The sequence below is a fragment of the Penicillium verrucosum genome, assembly GCF_028828655.1.
Source record: "Penicillium verrucosum strain IBT 35672 chromosome Unknown utg000001l_segment0_segment0, whole genome shotgun sequence".
NCBI lineage: Eukaryota > Fungi > Ascomycota > Eurotiomycetes > Eurotiales > Aspergillaceae > Penicillium > Penicillium verrucosum.
This window is the reverse complement of record NW_026643210.1, coordinates 651661-674937: the sequence shown is the minus strand read 5'-3', so window position 1 is coordinate 674937 and position 23277 is coordinate 651661. Positions and strand designations below refer to the sequence as shown.

General features: G+C 46.9%; 7 protein-coding genes across 7 annotated transcripts; 2 read left to right on the top strand and 5 right to left on the bottom strand.

The window, feature by feature from the left end:
* Nucleotides 1-3217: 3217 nt before the first annotated feature.
* N7516_000256 (uncharacterized protein) lies at nucleotides 3218-5046 on the top strand (the record flags this gene model as incomplete). Its single annotated transcript, XM_057212978.1, has 2 exons — nucleotides 3218-3311; nucleotides 3368-5046. The coding sequence occupies 2 exons, from the start codon at nucleotides 3218-3220 to the stop codon at nucleotides 5044-5046; spliced, it is 1773 nt and encodes a 590-aa protein (XP_057074861.1).
* Nucleotides 5047-11698: 6652 nt separating this feature from the next.
* Nucleotides 11699-12508, bottom strand: N7516_000255 (uncharacterized protein; the record flags this gene model as incomplete). The annotated part of the gene is made up of 3 exons (XM_057212977.1): nucleotides 11699-12109; nucleotides 12209-12266; nucleotides 12393-12508. 3 exons carry the CDS (start codon nucleotides 12506-12508, stop codon nucleotides 11699-11701), a joined length of 585 nt encoding a protein of 194 aa, XP_057074860.1.
* Nucleotides 12509-13366: 858 nt separating this feature from the next.
* On the bottom strand, nucleotides 13367-13709 carry N7516_000254 (uncharacterized protein; the record flags this gene model as incomplete). The annotated part of the gene is made up of 2 exons (XM_057212976.1): nucleotides 13367-13480; nucleotides 13569-13709. 2 exons carry the CDS (start codon nucleotides 13707-13709, stop codon nucleotides 13367-13369), a joined length of 255 nt encoding a protein of 84 aa, XP_057074859.1.
* A 225-nt stretch (nucleotides 13710-13934) lies between these two features.
* N7516_000253 (uncharacterized protein) lies at nucleotides 13935-14782 on the bottom strand (the record flags this gene model as incomplete). Its single annotated transcript, XM_057212975.1, has 4 exons — nucleotides 13935-14037; nucleotides 14099-14176; nucleotides 14234-14439; nucleotides 14546-14782. 4 exons carry the CDS (start codon nucleotides 14780-14782, stop codon nucleotides 13935-13937), a joined length of 624 nt encoding a protein of 207 aa, XP_057074858.1.
* An 810-nt stretch (nucleotides 14783-15592) lies between these two features.
* N7516_000252 (uncharacterized protein) lies at nucleotides 15593-16113 on the bottom strand (the record flags this gene model as incomplete). Its single annotated transcript, XM_057212974.1, is given in 2 exon segments — nucleotides 15593-15969; nucleotides 15987-16113. 2 exon segments carry the CDS (start codon nucleotides 16111-16113, stop codon nucleotides 15593-15595), a joined length of 504 nt encoding a protein of 167 aa, XP_057074857.1.
* A 786-nt stretch (nucleotides 16114-16899) lies between these two features.
* N7516_000251 (uncharacterized protein) lies at nucleotides 16900-20378 on the top strand (the record flags this gene model as incomplete). Its single annotated transcript, XM_057212973.1, has 11 exons — nucleotides 16900-16948; nucleotides 17253-17390; nucleotides 17644-19260; nucleotides 19317-19404; nucleotides 19461-19573; nucleotides 19629-19676; nucleotides 19735-19769; nucleotides 19822-19910; nucleotides 19975-20010; nucleotides 20070-20260; nucleotides 20314-20378. 11 exons carry the CDS (start codon nucleotides 16900-16902, stop codon nucleotides 20376-20378), a joined length of 2469 nt encoding a protein of 822 aa, XP_057074856.1.
* A 1445-nt stretch (nucleotides 20379-21823) lies between these two features.
* N7516_000250 (4-hydroxyphenylpyruvate dioxygenase family protein) lies at nucleotides 21824-23209 on the bottom strand (the record flags this gene model as incomplete). Its single annotated transcript, XM_057212972.1, is given in 5 exon segments — nucleotides 21824-21958; nucleotides 22015-22372; nucleotides 22434-22493; nucleotides 22549-23170; nucleotides 23185-23209. The coding sequence occupies 5 exon segments, from the start codon at nucleotides 23207-23209 to the stop codon at nucleotides 21824-21826; spliced, it is 1200 nt and encodes a 399-aa protein (XP_057074855.1).
* Between the last annotated feature and the right edge of the window lie 68 nt (nucleotides 23210-23277).

The following is a 23277-nucleotide window of genomic DNA, read 5'->3' as shown; positions in this document are numbered from 1 at the left end:
GGTTTAATGAGGTATCTTATGCGTAGTTTCATATTGCCACCTGGTACCACCCGAATACTAGGTAGTGAGACAGGAGCTGAATGTGTAGATGAGTAGATGAGTCAAGAGAGATGAGTTTTGTTGTTACGCTTCGTTGTTTCTCTCATCAGATTGCTTATCGACATTACTTCCATATACCCATTGATATTGTTGTGCAAGCTTTGCAAGCAGGGGGTCAGCAGCTATGAAAAAAGTTAGGCTGCACAAGCAGCCAGACAATGCTTTGCATCCTGTAGATGATTATGTAGTGTTATACATCCGCAGGGATACGTCTGTTACCAACGAACTGTTTTGAACGAATCAGACGACTTCGGTATTATTTTTGGTGATCAAAGAAGATACACAATGGTTAGTTGGCTAATACCTTTTTAACTGAGACCTTCTACAAGGGAAATGAGATATCAAACGACTTCCATGTACTAGGCTTTTCCGATGCACCGATTTGTAGACTGGTTTTTCTCATCCGGATCCTCGCAAATCCGAGGGCTCTGGTTACACATTCCGAGTCTTAGATAATGACAGCTTACAAACTTCCACATTATCTTCTGGCAAGGAATAACAGGTCGGTCAGATCCCAAGTTACTTACGTGTGTAGTAGCTATTTTCTATCATGGCCAGGGATTTCATAGTGCAATATCACATGATAGATGAAACGTGCACCTGGTGTGACTTTTCCCTTGTAGGGGGTCGGGTCCTGGAAGATCGGCCTCCCAGGCGTCCGGTTAGAGGTTTGGAATGATCGGGTAGGGAAGACACCGTTCCTTTCCGCCAGTCCGGGCCTGAGAGCAAGGGTTACTGTAAGCGTTCAACCCCCATGACGGAAAAAAAAAAGGACGTCTCTAAACTGGCTTCTTACGTATTGCGGCCTTGCTCATGTCGACCGTCATCTGTTAATTCTGTCTCTCAGGAAAAGCAAGGAAAACCAATGAACAATACAATGACAGCTGGCAGACTCGTGACTATATAGCCTAGCTTTGTGACACTCTCGACTGTCGTGTCCTATTTGAATAGACAAAGATAGAAAATCTGGCCAGGATGTGCCCATTCGGAAGAAAAGAAAAGAAAAAGGGAAAGGGCGGTAAGGCTGGCGCGCTCTTTTGAAATGAGGCTGTGGCTGACTTGCTTTTTTTCCCATCCACATGATTGAGGCCTGAAGTGATTTACCAGAATATCCCTCAGAATCCCTGCCGATGAAAGTTGTGTAAAGAGAGATTGCCTGTTTTGAAACAAAGCAATGCATCTAAAACAGAACACGAGATACTATGGAAGAAGTACGTTGGTTCCCCGGCATGCAGCCGGGCTTGGAACCATCCCTTTCTCCCGGGTAATAGCTGCTTGCGGGGGAAAAGAGCTGGGGAAAACCCACAGATTTCAGCCGGAATCAATAAAATTAAATAGCCATTCAAAGTAAAAGGAATGAGGTTTACATGGAAGTGTATAATGTCCGGAATTATTTGTGTTTCGACCGTTATAACCTTGAGTTCATGACAATTAATACTCCTGGGAATGATAACCTTGAGAATAAGCGAGAAGGTCTTTATCGGTGACCACAACGTGGCTTTAAGATCTTAGACCGATTCCTAGCCCTTTGGACGCGGTGTACCCCATAGTCCGAGTATAGAGCGATCCGTGACGAAAATAGCTTAAACGCGATATCAATTGGGCAAGTCAGCCGGACCTTCAGCTTTGCCAGGACCAATAACTGACAATTTGACAGTTCATCAGTCAGTAGACCTCTTTTTCTTAGGAGTAAAGAGTAAATTGCTAGTGGTGAGATGTAGTGCCCAAATGTCAAATGTTCAAACGACCATTGAGATACATTAAGTGGCGTAGAGAGAGCCTTGGTCTGGACTTCCGGTAAGTCACTGCAACTACCGCGTTGGAAGGTTGTGGTTCGATCAGTACACTTTGGCATTTCTTTCTATTATTATTATTAAATATTTTTTTTTTTCATTATTTAATATTTATTTCTTTTTTACCCCGACAGGTCACAGGCACTTAAAGGCTTTGATTATTTCTCTTTCTTTGATATGATATTCTAAGCTCTTTGAAAGGTAAGCAATAGCCGTAGAGCCGTAGAGCCCTAGAGAAGACCTACTTCAAACCCAATATTGAAGCTGTGGAGGGAACCTTGGTTTCCAAGCCGGGAAGGTTCAACTGATATTTAGGTAATCAGTACCAGTAACCATGGGAAATTGAATCAGAAACGGGTACGGAGTACTAACAATACCAATGTATTTTATGGGGTCACTTCGGAACTTTATGAGGTTGGAAAGGTAACGGAAAGTCTAAAGTACTGGGGGGAATACAATGGAAACCATGGTACGGAAGATCTGAATACATGGATATGGTATCGTTGTAATTCAGGGCCCCGTGATGTGACTGAATTTTCCTCCCTTCACCGACCCTTATCCTCGGCCTGGAGGTATTTCGGATTTTTTATATTTTAATTTTCAATTATTTTCCCCTTGTATTGTCATGTTCTTACCAATTAATTCCAATAATTCTTATTCTCTTTAAGGATTAATTCGATTTTCAATTTTCAATTTTCCATTTCCATTTTCAATTTTTCAATTTTTCAATTTTTTCCATTTTCATTTAATAATTTATTACCGTCCCCCTCTCCTTCCACTCCACTCCACCACAGTGCCGCCCCCCGTCATTCTTATTATCGTTCCGACTCCCTTTCTCTTCCTTCTTCCTTCTCCATATATTTTTCTTTTTCAAACCATTCACCTCACTCTCAACCTACAATCTCTCTTACCCGTCAATCTTGAAGGATCATCTCAATCCGCTCTTTCCATACTCGCTCCGTTTCTCCGACTCTTCGCCCCGGAATCTCCGCACTGTGGCGCTCTGACGGAAAATTGACGGACATTCGACACCTGATTCTTCACTTCGCTTGAAAATCGAAACCCTTCCCCAACTCGCCTCTTTCGCGTGGGCTTTCGATTGCATATTAGACGCCAACTCCGATTGATCGACTCTCTGCAGCACACCGCAGGGTCCAGACTCAAATTTCAAGGTCCATTCTAGAAACCGGTTGATTCTTACGAACTTTCACCACTGCATCTCAAGCGCCGTACGACCACTATCGGGGGAGACGGCGACCCCGGAACATCAATCAACGATTCTCAATAATTACAATCGCACCACTGCTAGTTGTGGCGTCGCGAGAATGCCTTTAACGACACCGGTTCTCTCGGTGGACGCGGACAATATCCATAAGGTGGATACCGCCAACGCTCAAAGTCTTCATGGAATGTGGATGGGTAAGTAACAATTCTGCTGGTTCAGGGATATCCTGTTTTGCTGACCTCCCACGCAGTTTTTTCAAAATGTGCCGACTACATGGACCAGGGCCGTCGACTTGAAAACCTCAGTTGGCGGTTGTGGACTCGCGAAACCTTCTGTGTCGAAGCTGAAAAGTGCAACCGCACTTCCGACCTCCCACCCCTACGATCCGAAGCTGGGGATTTGCCCGAACTCTCCGCCAGTGTCGAGTCGGCTGCTTCTGATCAAGCCGAGCGGATCGAAGCTCACATCAAGCGTCCCAAGTTTTCCGACTACCGACCGGCCGTCGTTCGCGAGGACTCACTAGCCAGCCTCGGCCGTGGCAAGGAGAAGCACATCACCTCGTTGGATTTGGAGCGGATGGTCCTCAACATTAAGGAAAAAAAGCAACTGGAACTGGAGCCCAGGCCTCACCCCGTCGAGCCTGCTGCCCCCGTTGTCGACATTACTCCTCGCCCATCTACCCCAACCCCCACTCCTCCCGCCGTCTCTACCTCTCGCCATGTCCCTCATTTCTCCGTCCGACCGACCCCATACCCCCATGAGTCGACTGAGTCTTGTTCGACAACTGCCCCCGAGGGCAATGAGAGCGACACTGCACAGGTCAATGCGTCCGATACCAGCGTCTCATCTTCCGGCATTCTTCCTAGTCGACCTGAATTGATCAAATCCACCAGCATTGTTCGTGGATTCTCACCATCACACATCTCATCTTCCTTCCGATCGCAACCAAGGCTGTCTATCGACCCTAGTCCTTCCCGCTCTGCTACGCAACTGAGGCCATCGCCATTGAAGAAAAAGGGAGGCATGTTTACATTGGGCGGATCTTCTGGGGATGATGATGAAAGCTCATTCGAAGAGCGCATGGTTCCCCAGGCGGCCCAGGAGAACGCGACCGGTGGAGGGTTGAAACCGAAAATCAACAACCCAGACTCTACGAAAAAGACGGCTTCTTTCAGCAATCAGGTCTCGTCCCACATCATTCCTAACTCGAAGGACATCAGTCGATCCGACGAGGACGCCATCGAAACCGACGATGAAGTTTCGGAGAGTGCGATCGAGGATGATGAAGATTCTGATTGGGAGGATTCTGTTACTGAGGGTGGCGAGTCCAGCGTTGACGAACAAGGAGGAATGTTCCAACGGGTTGATTCCCGGCCCAATCTGGTCTCGCGCCGCTCGATGCTCACTATGATGATGCACCAGCCAGCCCGCATGCAAGGAAATGCGTTCCGGTCCAGTCCCGCACTTCAACGATCGCGGTTGACCTCACCCAGCGGTCCATCTATTCCACAGTCCCCGCCTGATAAGGAAGAGGAAAGCTTGGTCATGCGTGGACCCGATGTTCCCCGGTCGAAGCCCATTGTTATGAGCACCAACGCTTCACAGTCTATGGCACACTCTCCGCGAACCACCCGTCGTAACATGCTTGCTACGGAATTGACGGAATCTCTCCGTCGACATCTTCTCTGGGAGCGCCAGCAGAAGAGCGCGACTGCGAATGCGTTCCTCAAGCGTCGCCACACCGCACATGATATGAAGAACCTCCAGGAGTACCCTGGTCCCAAGGGTCCACACAAGGGAGTTGGTCCGAACCAGGCCAGTGCTGAAGCAGACCCCAATGCTGCCAGCTCTGACTTGGGCAAGAATGGCTCCTGGACTAACTATACCACCGACTACGGTCCATGGGAATACCATGTGAAGGGATGGTAGTTCGTTCGGCTGCGATCCCCTTCACCTACGCGCTTTTTGAATTTTCAGACTTGCTTTGCAACACAGCACAGCTTTCTTTCTTGACACGTACGATCACGATCATGCATTGCATATATGGCGCACATCTGGGATTATTTTTTCTTTCTGCTTCGTTTTGCTCAATCTCATCGGCTCCGGGGGCCGGGATGTTTTATCACAGCATTCACTGGGCGTCTGTCCTGCATGGAGGTTAACACCAATTTCGAGGGCTATTTTCTTACGACCTTAATATCCATGTACAGCTCATACCCCTTGTGCTTTTTTTGGGCCATCAACGGTTGATGCCACATGGGTTTCGTTTTTTTTTTTTTTTTTTGCGTCTTGCTTTTCAAGATATTTCCGGATGGGTTTTTCATGTCCGGATAGTTCACCAAAAAAAGGGGTTTATTTTATCATCTATCTCAGCGCGGTGTCTCTTACTGTATGTCTATGTTTGACTGCAGAAAACGCCTAGCATTTGTTTCACTACTCCCGATTATCATCGGAGAGGTAGTCATGTTCATTTTCTTTCTCTGCGATACCTGATACCACACGTTTATGTCTTGCAATTCATCCGGCACCGATCTCCGTGATCGGGCCACCACTTGTACGCTACCTGATGACAGCTAAATCAAAAATCAAAAAATCAAATGAACGAAATCAGAGAAGATCTGTCCTCACATGCATCTCGTATCTCTCCTTGACTGCAGGTTCAAATATTCAGAGGCTTGCGTAGGCCTGGATTGGCGGTCTAGATCTATGTCGTAGGGTAGTAGACAGCTATAGCTGTCTACTGCAGAGTACGGAAGATACTACATACAACATATAGAGTTCCGCACAGCCATCCCTGCGATAACGGCACCAGATTAATCATGTGGAAATTCCGCGTTGACTTTGTTGACTTTGTGGCGCTGACACGTATGAGCGATGAGTCTTATGGCATAACATTGATACCTGTCTGCATGTACTTCGCATGCAAGTGGTCATGATCCAATTTGATTACATCGCCTAATTATACAGGTTAATCGGTACTTGACTACATCTATACTTCTTAAGATATAGCCTTATACTAGGTACATCTATAAGCCGCATGTTGTATTCCCCCATACCCAAGAAAATATCGGCTGTTCTACAACCACACCCGGGGGTATCAACAAAGGAAACGACAAAGTTGCACTTTATTATGAACAATCATCGAATCATCGAATCATCGAATCATCGAATCTCCTAATGCAGTACCACCTGCCTAGACAGGTATGGGGAAGAGTTTAGCTATGAGTTCATGAATGGACGTTTCAGTGACAATCTGCGCAGATCCCGGGGCGCCAAAAAATAATAAAGGTCAGGTGGGATGCAAAAAAAAAAGGAAATTTTTGGATACAGGGGTGTTCAATCATAATGCAGCGCACTTAATATCCCGGGGCCCCTAGGATGTGCAAAAGTACCTATCTCCCCCGGGAAGCGAACAGTTCGCGTAGATCTAGAACATATGTAGACTACAAACTCGGATTCTTTTTTTTTTCTCTTTCTAATTATAAGTTGAACCGTATGCATGTACAATATCATGAGATTATACCTTTCAAGGTTGTGATATTCATATTTGATATATTTGATTACTAACGACCCATACAGCCCCCGGAGTCTTTGAAGAGAGTTTACATGGGCTTTTCCAAAACCGACCCGATCGACCGGTGAGATACTCCTCGGTGCCATCTTCTTTATTCGGCTTCGCACTGGTCGCTGGCACATGCGACAAGAAGCTATGTCCTCTTTACATTAGTTTATGCCAAAGCTCCCGGGGAATTCGGGAGGGGTGATGAGCTTGTAAATCCACTCGACGAGATAACGTGCTCAGTTCGCGGTGGCTTTCTCGCCCTGCATGGTCAGCTCATCGGAGATCTCGGGGGACGCGTGGGATTATTTGAGGGGTGTCAGGGTGATTGGACTGGGGTCGTGCTGCGTGGCTGGCAGTGTGTGTTCTAGGCCGGGTACTTTTGGAGATGTAACTTCCTTGATCTTAGTTAGATCTTGGGGCTTATTTGAACTCCGGGTTGTGCTATGGTACTTTGTTCGATGTACAAACTACGATTTAGCTAGTTAGGTATTCCCAAGGGATGTTGTTCCGTTGGAGGGCCTCATTATGACATGACACTATGAGTGATTGTGATTGTAATTGTTATTTACCTAGGTACATGGATCCGGCATGGGTTATGCGTGTTTTCATCATAGTTTTTTGCCTTTGCTTACATTTTGCCATGTCTTAATGGTGGCTTGCCTGAAGGATGTGCCTGCACTGAAGGATTTGTATCACGTTGATGTCATTACCGCCATTAATTGCGTTTTCCATATGCCTCCTCGGTTGGAGTTGTGCTTATTTTCATCAATGTGTCAGAGTTGTGTGCAATCCCAATAGAAGAACGCTTGCGGAGTATACGAAGTACATCGCCTCTTACTATGGTCTGTCGGGTGTGTCCACAGTAGTCATGTGGCAGCTGCACATGACCGGCGCACATGATCCGGGGGTGGAGCCCCTGAATTTCGATGCCCGATATCCATTTCTTTATTCTCTGCTCCTCTCTTCCTTCGACACCTTTCTCGCGTCTCATCTCGTCTTTGAACAATACCGGTAGACACGCGATCGAACTAATATAGGTTAAGATGGTCTTCCCCGGGTCCGCAGTGTCTCAGAGAATGACGTATGCACAACCTTCTCTCCAACTTTGAACGGGTGTGGGGATGAAGACTTTTTCCTCCTGAAACACCCGACATCATCTCCATTCTAGCAAAACTTCCAGTCTCGCCGGTCATACCCGAGCCGTGGGGCTCCAATGAAAACCGATTCAATGCTCGAGAAATAAAGATCCGAGATCCAACGAAGCCAATAACATGGATATAACAGACCTCATGTCAAATTGAGTACAACATATATGTTGTACACGCTCACCGAGCAAAACCAACCTTGGCACAATAAAAGCCAGATCGTATACTTTTATATCATAAACCTCTTTCTTCCGTTCTGACCCAATGACAGTTAGTGAAACGGCGAATGTGAGACAAGAGCCTCTAGAGCCATTCCTCAATTATCTACAGAGAATACGGAGAATATTGTGTGCACATTCCATCTCCAGAATCCACTTGTCCAGTTAGGGCTAACTCTCCTCTCCCCCGGCCAGAAGAGTCTTCTTGATCTCAGCTTCATACAGGCCAGAAAAGTGGATATTGCAGTGGATCACTCACAATCAGGGACGGACATGATTCGCTGTCTCGTTTTTCTCGCGTCTCACCGGTACTGAAATGTTTCTAACTGATGCTGTACGGAACACGGAGTACACTTGTAACAGCTTCGGCTCCGCATTGCCTTTTTGGGACTTCACACTGTCCTAGGTAGGTACGGTGTATCGCTTACTAACCTCCACGGACCACTCCATGGCCAGGGCTGTTAGGCAGAGGCGTTGTGAAGCAAAAGTGGATAGCCTTTTTCCCACACAATTGACGCCTAACTGACGCCTAACTGGTTCATCGGGTTCGGGTTGGTGTGCGCCGGACGTGAAATCGGCATGCCGATGCAGCATACAGCGTGCAGCTCCTCAACAAAAGCTACTACATGCGAGGATGTGAGGATATCGCACCCTTGAGCTGGAGATCGAGGGTGTTTTCGGCGTTCGAATATCGACACGCTTTGCATGCAGCTTCGGTAACTTTGTCTAGGCTATTTGAGATTGAGGCGAATACTCGACGCACAAGAATCTTCGTTGATTTCTTTTTGATCGTCCTCCACTACAAATTGATCGGCCAACCATGACCCATACCATCCCTGTCTAGGCCTCTCGAGCTCTAGAACAGAGCCGATCTTTATTCCGGCGCAGAGGTGTTTTAGACTGGGGCCACTTAAATAACTGATTTCATGATACATATAAAGTACTCATTCCATTCAGGGGCAATTTCAGTCGTTTCAGTAACAGTCCTGCACGACGACATCTACTCTCTCAACTCACTTCAGAAATTTGCCAGTATGCATGACATCCCACGTTCCGTGGCTGTTCCGAATGAAGTACTACATCACCGACTATTATTAATATTCGGCGAAGTCCCGAAGGAGGCGCTCGGGATTGGCCCCCGCCTGGACGTAAACCCGTTTTGCTTTGACCGAAAAAGGAAACGCTCAGTGACACTGAACCCGCAAATCCCAACCCAATCATATTGCCTGTGATTGGCCAGACCATAATTCTAGGCCCTCTGGTGTATTAAGGTCACGTGTATCATCTTTCCCAGGAGCTCTGTCCTCCGAAACCCCGCAAGATGCCAATATCCTCAATTGCCGTCATATTATGGAGTAGATTCAATAATCTTGGCTGTAGTAAAAGTTAAGTACATATACCATCGGGTAAATGGAATATCTATACAAATGCCGACATATGCTCCAACCCGAAAAACTGCAAGCTATGCCCATGGTCAAATGCGCCAATACCCATGGAAGACCGTGCGAGATTCTGGAAGGCTTCTGGAAGGATGATCCGGTTGGCCGGTGATTTCCAGGTCCGATTTGCGCTTTTCCCCTTTCGGTGTTTTACTTACTGTATTGTATTTGGCCCTTACATTACCACATACAGCGGAAACCTCAGTACCGCGGAGCGGAGCTCCCATACCAAGGTCTTTCTTACAATACCATTGACCGAGGCTCAATTCAGTACTTTCATTACCCTTGTACCCTGGTGCGGAGTTTCTTCGGTTGTATAGTTGTTATCGGACATTTGACATGTTTCTTTTAGAACAGCTCTAATTTTGACACTACAGCCTCAGTTGATAGATCCTAAATAACCTAAACACAGCCATGTGGAATGTTATATCTAAAACGCATGTATATTTTGTAACTCCCCGAGGGCTTGGGCTAAATACCGGTGTCGACTAGCGGCAGCCACAGACAGGGTTTATGCACGGAGTACAACATTAGACGTCCCACTGTATGTGCAAGTGACCTCGGGATAGCCTCGCCAACCCCGTTTCCTTCAATCATGTTAGTTATAGGCCACACCTATTGTGTAGGATATGAGGGTTTCTTCTCTATTGAGGTGTGAATTCTCTCTGTATCTGTACAACATAGTATGTACATGTTCTTTGTCGCACCATTCAATTTCCGGTCTTGAGAATCTACTCCCTTGTTCTTTCTTTTCTCTTACCTGATTTTTGCTCCGTACGTTACCCCCAATGCCTTTAATTGTCGGGGTAAACAACTAAAACCCACCCGATATGTGTCATGAAAGAGCGGTAGAGTTCGAAGTATGACTACAACATATGTTATATATCGTACACACTCAAGCCATCTCCACCCTCGAAAAAGAAAACCAAGATAGCCATTATGGCTAGTGGATCGGTATTGCATCCAAGCTAAACGCATTACCCCCCGGCGAAGGCGCACCCATCACGCAGGGATGGAGTTCTAGAAACTGCAAAGCGAACCCCCTCATCTTCTCTGCGCAACGCGGAGACCGCCGCCCGTGACTGGTGACCGTAGGGTATGTTGTATATTATTGCAGGCTTGTTGCGCCCGGTCGGGTCGTATTCCTCTCTCGGTGAAGGTTTACCTTTTCTCTTATATTAACATGGCCTCACTGGCCGGGTTTGGACCCTTGTTAAAGGGGATATCCCCCGGCATGGATGTGGGAGATAAGGCGCATGCCGCGCTCCATGTAGTATATGCTCTGTTGGCAGACTGGAATTCGGGATCCTGTTTCCCTCCTGGTTTTCTTTTTTTTTTTCTGGTGGCTTTTTGGTTTTATGCTTTTTGTATGCAATGGTGATGTGCAGGTAGATTATTGCCAATTATTGCCGGTGCTTGGTTGGGTTTTGGCTTCCTGTTGTGGTTTGGAGCAGATTGTGTGCTTTGAAACATGAACGCCACAGCATTGCGTTCGGAATTGGACGTGCAATGACGAACGCTATATTTGAAATGATATTAAATGTAAGCTCTAGAGGACCCTGTCTAGGTGCACTGGTGATTATTACTGATCTTGTTGAGTCGGAATCTGTACATTGTACGGAGTAATTAACTAACTAACTAACTAGGGGTGACGATGAAAAGGCCACGATTGTGCGTGGCTTTTGGAGGGAGAATCGTGGTCTTTTCACCTAGCAGCGCAGTGGACACGGCGTAGCCAAATAAGCGTGTCTTCCATTGATATGTGTACATACACAAGCACGTCCAGCGCGTAAACTCATGAGGCAAAGGGTATAAACAAATCTTGAATGATCAATTACAGACTAGCTAACCCGCGGGATATAGCGCCCAGAATCCAGATTGATAGTCACTTCCTCGCTAGTTCGGTCAACGAAAAGCAAGATTCTGTGTACAAAAGAAATTGAAAGTCTTTATCAATAATGTCTATAATATCCTGAATTCGAGATAAACCGCAGTAAATTCAGCGGCACTATATTCGCTAGGTTTATGCTTAGGTACAATATGCGGCGCTGTACGCTGGAGTCTACAAATTCTTAATTAGGAAGGCACCGTCGAGTGCACGATCAACAACAGAGCTTCACCGTTGCACCTCGCTCTGATACTGCTAGCTTTCTTATTTTCAACAAGCTCCCGATCAATACTTCACTATCAGGCTTCAAGCTCCCACTTTATCAACAATCACTCTACAATGATCCACGCAATCATCTCGCCTGTCTCTTGCCATAAAAGTTCCGGGCGTACACTTGGGGCCCGAATGTTTGGCTTAACCTCGATGATAGCGAAGACCTCGCCATTTGCTTCCAAATAGCCGTCTGTACGCGCATTCATCTGGTTCCTGCCAAAAACTGCAGTAGAAAATGGCGAGCGGTGCGCTGTCCATTGGCATTTTAACTCAGGTTGATAAACCAAGAGAGCCCTCAGGAACAGCAGCAGAGCGTCGTTGACAAGTTGCTCGTCTTTGGTTGGCCCGGGTGTAATTTCGGAGTCGCAAGCAGCCGACACCTCGCTGTATGTTGACGAAGAACTATCGGCCGCTTCAGCATCAGATTCCGAGGCCTTACTGTGCTGTCCGGACGGTGAAAGTTTGCGCTTTTTGCGTGGTTCGGTGAGCGATTATTGCATGTCAACAGAATCAGATTCGAGCTTCCCGACTGGCTCCAGTGGGATCTGTTTCTGGGACTCTCTCACAAGGAGAAAAGCACCCGTGTCCCGATCCACGGCGCTTGTGCTGGGTTCCTTCAACTTCCTTGATATGCTTGATGTAGGTGTTACGCAGTATGGCGGATTTTGGGAGATAAAAGAGTTGATTCTTTCTAATGGCAACTAACTGCCGCCTACCCCTCCCAGCTGGTCAGCTGACTGGTCAGCTGACCGTTGGCAGGCGTGGTCAACTAAACTAAACCATAGCAAACTAAGATTAGGGATAAGAATGTAACAGTAGGCTTGGAACTCGGTGAAGTTCTTCAAAACTTCTCGGGCCTTGCCCATTGCCTGAGCATCGAAGCCAGGATTGAGGCAGTCTCAGTCACGCATAGCGCGTCCGGCCTCTTACTCGAACCTCTCCCTAATCTCGACATTCCCGCTCGTCGCACTGTCAGCCACGCGTACGGGCGACTAAGTATGCCACCGGCACATAATTCTGTCATTGTTTCATATTGCCAGCAGCAATTTAGATCTACTCTCACTTTACAAAAACCAATGTTGTATGTTGTAGTTATCAATTGAAGCCTGCCGATCCTTAAAGATGCCTGAATACCTACATATAAAATTAATGCCTTCAAAATAGGCATGGGAACTTCTAAAGTAAATTGAATCTGAAGTGAGTCTGAAGTGAATCTGAATTGAATTATAGAAGAATTCAAAATCATAGCTATACATGTTCAATACAATAGGCAGATCTCTTGGCCGCTAGTTTAGGGGTGGGTGAATATTTATAGGGTAGACTGTTGTAGGTAATAACCAATGACAGAGTTATGTGCCGGTGGCATATTTAATCCCCCTACACGCGTTGCACCAGATCAAGTTCGTCGAAGCTCTTGGGCAGTGGACCGACTTCAAAACAGAAGTCGCGAACTCCAACAACAGCCAGACATGGAACCCGCCCCAAAATAGCGTCTAGATTGACAGCCAAATCCCTCGCCGGTTCAGTCCACGAAGAGCAAGATTTCGTGGGTGACGAGCGCGGTATGCAAGGCAGACTCGAGGGACGAGCAGGAATAGCTCTAGGAGCTGTCTTCGGGGCCTAGAACCATGATCTCATGCCAGGTGCCTCTAAGGGTGCTTTGCTGCCGTATCCAGAATACAAAAAGGCCCCTGGCTTTGTGCTTATGGCCTCAACTCCTCAACTTACGAAGCAAATCTTGGGGAGAAGTCAAGGTTCCCTGGATACGCGAGCACAACCTCAAGAAGTTGGTCACTGAGTTTGAGTCTGGAGCGAAGCAAGATCATTTCCGGCACGTACTAGGTTAGTCTTATGAGCTATTGATAGGGATAAATATATACTAACACGTATATATAGGCCAAATTGCGGAATATAAGTTCGACTCACGCTTGAAGTATGGGTTCTTGACCACCCATGAGCATACAATTTTTCTTCGAAAGGAGGAAGTCGGTCGAACTTGAGGACTGGAGTATTCTCCGGTGATTCACCATAGTGACAGAGGAAGGACTTCAGGCTGGACAGTGTCATTTTGTCAGAGTCTCTACCATGTTGGATTATTAGCCCTCACGGACTCGAGTTTTGACACTAGTACGGACATACGGAACCAGAAGTGGACGGATCCCTTATTAAAGGCCACAGACTTGTCACCGAATTCAACATAATAAGAGAACAAACAAACAATCTTGCTTCTATTGCTTCCTCCTTGGCTATTATTGTCAGCGTGAGGTATCTTTATCCTACTCATTACCACGTTCATCCGTAGAGGTTGGCGAGATCGAAATGCGCAATCCAGTTGGCACCGGACATAATCGGGCGTTCGGGCTTGCCGGCCTTGTCAAAGGGTGCGATGAAGTAGCTATATGGAGTAATTAGTAAGTTCGTCAGCTTATCGTTAGGATAATATAGCAATAACGTACAGTGTTTGCGTCTCCTGGTGCCAAACTAGGCTGCTTGCCCCGCCCACACGGGGGAACCACCAGTTCTTATGCAGCTTACTATATAGTCGATAATGACTAGATCCAGTATCGAATACAGAAGAAACATCGACTTACGATAAAGCCTCAAGAAAAGCCAAGCGAACCTGCTCCCTTTCGTAGCTTTCAAGAGCCCAAAATGGGTCAGCGCCATTGCCGTCTCCGAGGCGCAACCCTGGGACGATCTCCCACACAAGCCAGATAATGAACCCACCCGGAACTAGCCCCGAGCGATCCTTTTTATCGGTCTTATATCCGAGAAGTTTTGGTGTGTTACTCCAGCCCTTTTCAGTGAGGTCCAGGTAGGCAATTAATTATGGGGGGGTTGTAAGTTGTGGCTTGTCGGCTTCTAGTATCCGCATCATCCATTTCAGTCTTCCGATGGGGAACTTGAATGTAGATACGTATAAATGCTTTCTTGGTCTGGGATCTGGGATCGCAGCATATATATTTAGCCGAGGCGAAAGAACGGAAGCCATACTCATCGTTTTCCTCCTCGTTAACCTGATAGTCATGCTCGTTCAGCTTCTCAAGAATCTTCCACCTAGAAGGGACGGGTTGGTCAAGGGTGATGACAGTTCCAGGGCCGGGGCCCTTACGAAACCAGGCTGAGTATGAGAACAACATTGGAGTTGATTTGGATGCTTTGGAGATGGGTTTCTTGGATAGGTTACGAGGTTGAGAGGAGGAGCGTTGATGTGAGGCTCTTATGTGGGGCAGAGGCAGACTGGCAGCTATAGCGCTTTGTGCTAGCCGTATTGGGAGGTGGATACCCTCAGGTGGCCTTTACTGAAAATCCAGGCATCCTCACTTCGAAACGAATGATCCCCTAACGAACTACATATCTTATAAAGTGATGTCTAGGCTTCGATCCACTTTATGCCCTTCGCGTAATTGTTGGAAGTCATGATAGCGAAGGCGTTAGGTAATCGGAAGGTCTTGCTTCATCCTAAGTTGCTCGAGTATTGTCATGTCATGCACTATATATATCGGAGACTGGACAATCTGAGCGTAATGCTCAGATATAATGGTCTTTCGGCCTATTTTTTTAACTTGCCAGTCCAGGGGCAGGTTGTAGCAAGTATCTTCAGTAGCCATATTATCTCTCGTATACCGGCGTCAAATACGATATACTCTACCGAAGGACTGCTTCGTGCTACTAGTTCTTCCTTCTAGGACGACTAGCTAATAGGGCAACCGGCGTAAAACAAGACAAATGCTTCCGTGCTCTTACCGTCCTTATAATCGTGGTAGGATATATCCACGTAAACGATAAGCTAACTATAGCCGTCTAGAGGCTAGCCTTTATAATAACCTCTTATAGAGAGATATGTCCAATAATCTCACCTCCACCGAGAGAATGCTTCGGTAATGATAATACCGTTATCTGTCCACATTAAACAGTTTCGTCCTCCAAAAGACAGTCGTGAAACCAACTCAAATCTCGATATGCAAGTTGCGTGGGTTGGGGTATTGAAGATTCTCGTCATAATGGTTATCAAATAAAGGTAGAGGATCCTGACCATGGAGATTGTGCATGTTCCTAAGAACCTTAGCAATTGTTTCATCCAATGATCGTTTTCGGACAACTATGAGTTGTCTTTTCGTTAGGCCAAGGACATAGACAGGGATCAATGTTCTGCATTCATGAGCAGTTTTATAGTTATAATCGGTATTGTTGAGGTCGATTATAAAATAGGAGTGCTTCCCACGGCAGATTTTGACGGCGACCAAACGAGTCTTATTATCCGGGTGCGATCTCTGGAGGTATTCCTCGGTCTCAGAAACAAAGGGACGTATGGATTTGAAATAATCTCGGGGTCAAGAATACTGTTTGGGATATCACCAATGATTCGCATTCGCATCGTGCCTGAGCCGACATCTGGCAGAGATTCAGAGAAAATCACTTGAATTTGGCGAACAATACGTTCACGAATCTGTTGGGTTGTGTCATCCATGGAGGGGATGGTGCGTTAGGAGATGTGATAATGAGGGAGGGTAACATTGCTAGCCTTCCAGATACTCGGGTAAAGGTAAGGTGGGCATTTAAATGCCATCAAGGGAATATGAATGACCCTTCGGCAGCGGGATTAATGATTGTCCGTATTCCCAGGCAACCCAGGGAGTCCGCATACATCGGCAACTAATGAGGGGAGACCTACAAAGCACTCCATATTTGAACCCCCACGAACATTCTAGTGATCTTTGACTAGAAACCTGCAATCCACTTCAAAAATTGATTCATTGTGACTAACAGTACTCTATAGTTAACTAACTAGTAACTAACTACCTAGGTAACTATGTATGACTGAAAATGAGTCAAAGGAAGGCGAATGTCATCATCGGTTCCGCCTGAAGTCTTGGCATTCGACTGCAAAACCGTAAACAACTACCCAGGTATATATAACTTCTTGTATAGCTTCATATCTTCAGACCTTAAGATATATCACACTTATATTGGTGGCCTATTTTGACATTTTACGTGTCACGTGGTTGTATCTCTTCACGGGTTTTCCGCCTTTTTTTATTTTTGCTTAGCGTCGTGACTTCAAAGATCGCTCCAGCTACATTTCAGACGGTCGCACATCCCGGCTTACTTACTGCGCAGATCTGGTCCTGTCGATCTCCTCCAGGTCACCCGATCTCTGCGTTGGCAGCGCGCGTCACCTCCAAGTCGCCCAGAATCCGGCCATTCCATTCTGGATTATCTTTTTTGCAAACACGGCTCGAGGCTCAGTTTCAGCATGGAGAATAGGTCATTTGACAATGCGGGTCCAGCACCCCAAGCCCAAGGTGAGTCAAGCATAATTCTATTATTGGCTAGTAAAAGCCATCTCGCCGGAACCTTTTCTCCCAATCATTTCCTTGAGATCTACTTTGGCGGATTATCTGGGTCGACCCTCCACCACAGACCATAGGCTTTCGTATTGTCCATGCACCACATGTTGCATCCGCCACAAAAACCTACCCATTCCCATGTTATCTCCTAGGACTTTGTTGGCGTGCAGGGTGGCCCCGGTCTGCCAATATGTCTGGATCGGAGCCGGCCGCTCACAACCTTTTTCGATCACACGCTCATCATGCTTTTGTTGAATAGGTACAGAGCTGCCATCCCCTTTGACAACTGATGAGTTGTCAGCGGTCCGGTCGCATGGTGTTGCATCCACCGATGAAATGAGTGCTCGCCAGTCCTCGACCCGGCGGCAGAAATGTCGCTTTTTCAAAACCAAAAAGGGTAAGTCTGTGTTCTGAGTTTCTGTCTGTAAGGGCTCTTTGCCTATTTTGTCACTACTATAATCGACGCGTCATTGAATACGGACGGGGTGCCACAAACAGGCCCCTTCGGGAATGCTTGTACACAGCGTCTGCCATGTTCACCCAAAGGGGTCAATGATACCGAGGTTATGACCAGTATTGCATGATCGACCCATGCCCTAATCTTCTGCGCATGCTTTCTTGGTGATGGTCATATGCTAACATTGTTCAAGGATGCCGACTTGGAACAGCATGTCCGTATCTACATGATGTCTCGGCCATTGACGTTAAGCAGCCTTCATCTGAGCAGCAGACACCATCCCAATCTCCGGCAAATGGAAGCCGGAGTCCGGCGCAAGCCATTGTAACTGGGACCGAGAAATTGAACATTGGCGAGAACCAATCGAAGCAAAGCCCTGCCGCTGCCCCTGTCCAGCCCCAAAGACCAGTTTCCAAATTGGAGCAGTCAGACCCAAGAGAGTTCCAGATCAACCAATTGAGACGGCGTTACCGTCCACAGGAAGTCAATGATGCTCAGGGTACTACTTTGACCTTTGGATTGGTACCTTCTGATCCAGACTTCCCCTTTGAGCTTGAAAGACTACAATGTATCATGCAAGTCCCAAGCTCATACCCAAAAGGGCGACCCACGCTTGCAGTGACCAACTCTGAAATGGAAGGTCCCTATCAAGCAAATATCGCCAGGGGTTTCGATGATATTGTCGATTTTACGTACCGCACCAATGGCCGAGGAACTCTTTTGGGCTGGTTGAACAGTCTAGACAAAAAGCTCGAATCATTGCTAACCACCCTGGAGCGTGGGCCAACGCTGAAGTTCTTTTCCAACGTTGGTGATGGATCCACAACTAAAGAACCCACCAAGGCCCCGGAGAAGGCTTTAAACCAGCCGAGCTCGTCTCAAGGTCATATTAAAACGCAAAATGCTGCTGCTAAGCCAGCACCACAAGCACGAACTGTAGCACCTAGGCACACAGCCGAAGCAAAAGCTACAGCTGAGAAGAGACGGGCGACCGAGACGAAACAGCTCGAGGCGCGCCTTGGAAGATTGCCGATGTACCAAAAGCTACAAGATGGCAGGACTTATGTTATTCCCATCCAGCCAACCAAGAAGGATCGCCTGCCGCGAGCACTCCAAGCACTCAAGATTGTGAAATTGATTGTGCCACAGCTCTACCCGCTCGAGCAAAGCTCGATCAAGTTGCAGGGAGTCGAAGGCCCCGATGTGAAAGCCACGGAAGTGGGATTCACTCAGTGGGTAGCACAGACTTCACAGTTGAGTCTGGTATCTCAGGTCAACTACCTGGCAAGCAATATCCATAAATTTGCTGAAACGCCCTTGCCAAAGGAGGAGCCCACTGAAGCCGTACCTTCCACTGTTGAAGAGGAAGAGGAAGAGGTTGTGGAGGAGCCTACCAAAGCACCTGCCGCATCCTCAGCTCAAGATAATGAAGACAGGCCACATCTTGTTGTCATTCCACGCCCACCTGAATGGTCGGTTCCGAATCCCACCAGTGGCGCCGAGGGGACATCAGGCGAGTCTAGTTACGAGGAAGACGAGTATTCAGACGAAGAGGAAGATGAAGAAGGTGGTGCGCCCGTCCCCGCATCAGTGGACAACAACGCGCCCGGACGAGGCGTTGCACTTTCCTTCCCCTTCTTAGAGCTCTACGGGATAGAGCTGCTGGAACTCATGAACCTCAACATCACAGTTAAATGTGAGAGATGTAAGGTGGCGGTCGACATCAAGAACGTACCACAAATTACCGATGAGAAGGGCCATATGCCGAAAATGGAGTCGTGCCGGAAATGCGCTAATAATATGAGTGTCGGTGAGTAAACACTTAGTCTCGTTCTTTTTTCTGGAATGGTACTGACTTGTGTGCAGCGTTTCGGAAACAGTTGATGCACTCTCATGCTAATCGTGCTGGCTACCTTGAATTGGGCGGCTGCACGATTGGGGACATGCTTCTTAGGTTGGTTCACTCATACATACCAGTAAAGTGCCATTTGTTGACTCGTCTTGTTATAGCGACTTCATCCCAACATGCTCCGAGTGCTCAACTCCCCATCCGGCACCAGGTATACCTGCAGTTCGCGGCGAGAGTGCCATGGGTATATGCCGCCAGTGCCATCGCAAAATGGGTAGGTTCTAATACACAGTGTCTGTTGTTTGACTACTAACATACCCGAAATTTAGTTTTCAAGATCCCGGAGGTCAAATTCCTTCTCGTGGGAAGTGCCGCAAGTAAGCTTGATATACCGAACTCTACACAGACACTTTTACTCATTACTATATCATCTAGTCACTTCTCGTGGAGGCCTCCCTGCCAAAAGAAAGGTTCGTTCAATCTACAGCCCATTATCACGATAAAATCTAACAATTATCCCAGCCCCAGGAAGTCCTTGGTATTGTCGCCGGACAAGAACTTCCGCGACGCGGTCGTTGCCAGCATTATGCCAAGAGTCAACGCTGGTTCAGGTATGTGATCCGCGATAGATGAGTTGATAGCACTCGGCGAAGAGCTTATACTGACCCCTTACAGATTCAGCTGCTGCTCAAAGGTCTTTCCTTGCGACAAGTATGATTACCCGCTGTATATCTCCACATATCTCTTCATGTGCTTATTGATTTATCTAGATGCCACGACGCGGAAACCGACCACCCGAACGAACACGCAAATCGCATGATATGTGGCTACTGCTCACGCGAGCAAATCTATAGACCCGAGAACTGCGGTATTTGCAAAGCGGTCCTGATTGGAAAGGCAGGTAGTGGATTCTGGGAGGGTGGAAAAGGAACGAGAAATCGGGCTCTGATGAGTCGGAAAGGTATGTCATTCATTCAAAGTTCCTAAGAGTCCACTTGTCTAATGAGGTTCTAGATCCGAGGAAATTCAAGCGGATTGGGGGTAATCCTCCCACTTCGAGTTCATCGAAGCGGAAGTGAATGAATAATTAAGAGTAAAACTATTGTATATTTAGGGGATTGGTATAGGGACACCCCCTGTACTCCGACACCCCTTTCAGTAATGGGACACCTCTCTGCCTAACTTTTCAGGCAAAATAACTACCGCCTTCTCAATTGGGTGCGATACTAGATTCTGCCATAATTTCTGCCACCACCATATAATTCTAGTTTATAGCCGTGCCAGGCACCCAACAACCTTCCGGGGGACCTGGTGTTGGTCAGCTTGGCACAGCTAGTAGAGGGGTGTCGGATTACAGGTGTCCCTATATCAATCCCCTATATTTATTTCACTATAGCCTTGAGAGTGCTGCGATAGATATACAATCAGTTTATCATCTCACAAAATAATCTCATTCTCACCTGCCTTAGGTTATCCGTGAAAGAAAGTGAATTATTCGTCTACAAACACCCACAACATGCCTACGTACATGGTATTAGAGGAGCAACAATCTTTTGCTATATGGATGGTATTGTTTACAAGCAGTTGTGCTGCTATCTGTGTGTCTTCATTCCGATAACCCCGTCTCCTTTTCACCGCTAAGAGAAACCCCAAGGCTCTATGTTCCTGTGTGTGTTAGCAGTGTTACAATCACCGGAATTATCGGACCACGCAGCAGGGAGGCAGACTAAGAATAAACTTTTGGATGATAAAAAACGCTTGCTCGCCGAATCAAAGACCATATTGGACCGGGAGGCATATTTGATAGATCAAATTCAACGTGCAGAGAACCAAATAACCAAAGACGGTTTCGACGCTTGTCTAGATCGGATAAATGTATTGGAGAATGGTCGAGATACACTTCGGTATAGAATTCGACAGAATTGGCGTGAGCTTTCAGACTTGTTGGATCGATACACAGATTGAGGTTGGACTTGGAGGTTAGTGGAGGATTAGGGGATGGTAGGTGTTGCTTCTTTTGCTTGTTAGTAATGGGGTTCAGGAAAGTGGTGAGATCAGTGAGTTGCTTCGCATTGCTCGGTTTAGATTCGGTATCTGTTCTTCTAATATTCCAAAATTGCTTCATTTAAATCTGCTGTTTCTTCCAAAACATATAAATTGTCGGCTGGAAGTAACTCAACACAATACCTATACCATCTTTATTGGGTATATATAGCCTCATTGCTAGCTGGGGGTCAATCCTATCTGTGGTACTCACTCCACCAGTTTGCCTTTTACTTAGTACACATCTCACCATCTGTCATCACTTCCAGAGTAGCAAGCTACTAATTGCTACTAGGAAGCCGGGGTCTACACAAGCCGACGACCCCATATCTCCCAAGTATCTATCGACCTGAGTTACAAAACTCGGCGGACAGTGAGATGATCCAAAAATTGTCATTGAGGGATAGTCCCTAATTCGCTAAATGCATGCAAATTCTCAAACTGCAAAGGCTCATGAAGAAAATGGAAAATGTCCGACTCCTTAAACCAAGTTACCGCGGAGTTCTTGCTCTCGTTCGATAGCCTCGAACAGTGACTTGAAATTGCCGGCTCCAAAGCCTTCAAAGTTGTGTCGCTGGATAATCTCAATGAATACAGTAGGACGGTCCATCATGTGCTATTTGTCTGGTTAGTATAAAGTTACGAATACCGGAGTCAATAGTTTCCACATACCTTAGTAAAAAGCTGAAGCAGATAGCCACCCTCATCGAAATCAATCAAAATATCCAAGCTGCGGATGGTCTCGAAACTTTCCTGCAGTACCAAGCCAGACTGCTTCAAGCGAGCTTGCATATCTGTGTAATATGTCTCGGGAACCTTGATGAACTCGACGCCACGTGCCTTGAGATTGGTGATATCGCGAATAATATCGTCGGTGTGAAGGGCAATATGCTGTACACCGGCACCGTTGTAGAAGTCCACGTATTCCTCGATCTGGGATTGCTTCTTGCCCTTTGCTGGCTCGTTGATGGGCATCTTGACGAGCTCGTTGGGTGAGGCCATGACAACACTACTCAAAGCTGAGAACTCACTATAATCATGAGGTTAGTGACGGTGACTGGTGATCAGCTGGAATATATTAGACCACTTACGTGGAGATCTCATTGTCGTCGACGGACCAGAAACGGTGGAAGCCAAGAGCCTTTTCGTAGCTAGACAGTGGTATCAGTAAATGAGGCTCAATCAAACAATCTGGACCAAACTTACTATTCACAGACCTTATCCATCTCATCCCAGTCCTGGTTTCCAACACAGTGATCGACATGCTTGAGATGAACACCGGGCAAGAACTGCTCAATGGGATCCTCATTGCCATTCTCAGCACGGTAGCCTGGAATAAAGACACCACGGTATTCGCTGCGCTCAATAAGGGTATGTGTGGTCTGGCCATAAGTCTGGATGGTAGCAGTCTTGACATGACCATTCTTATCTTCAAGGACCTTAGGGTTAGAGACAGCCTTGGCACCATTCTTCACAGCAGCAAAGAAGACATCATCGACGTTGTCAACCTCAAAGGCAACATCCTTGACAGCATCACCGTGCTTCTCGATGTGGTCATGGATCTCCCGAAGCTCGGCTTGCTCTTCAGGATTGAAACGGTCAATTTGGTCAAGGGACCGTAGAGGGGAAGTCAGGATGAAGGTGATATCGCCGTTGCGGATGACATGGGAGCAGATGTTGCGGTTGCCGGTTTCGAGGCCCTTATAGGCAACACGCTTGAAGCCCATGCGGGTGATATAGTAGCTTGCGGCTTGCTTGGCGTTGCCAACGTACCAATGGACATGGTCGTAGCCGCGGTAGCTGGCTACTGAAGATGCCTCACCGGCAACTGAGGGGGAGGACTATTGGAAATAGCTGAAGGGGCCATACTGATGAATCTCTATGTTTGTATGATGATATCGGCGGATGGAATGTAGAAAGATGGTAGTACAAGAT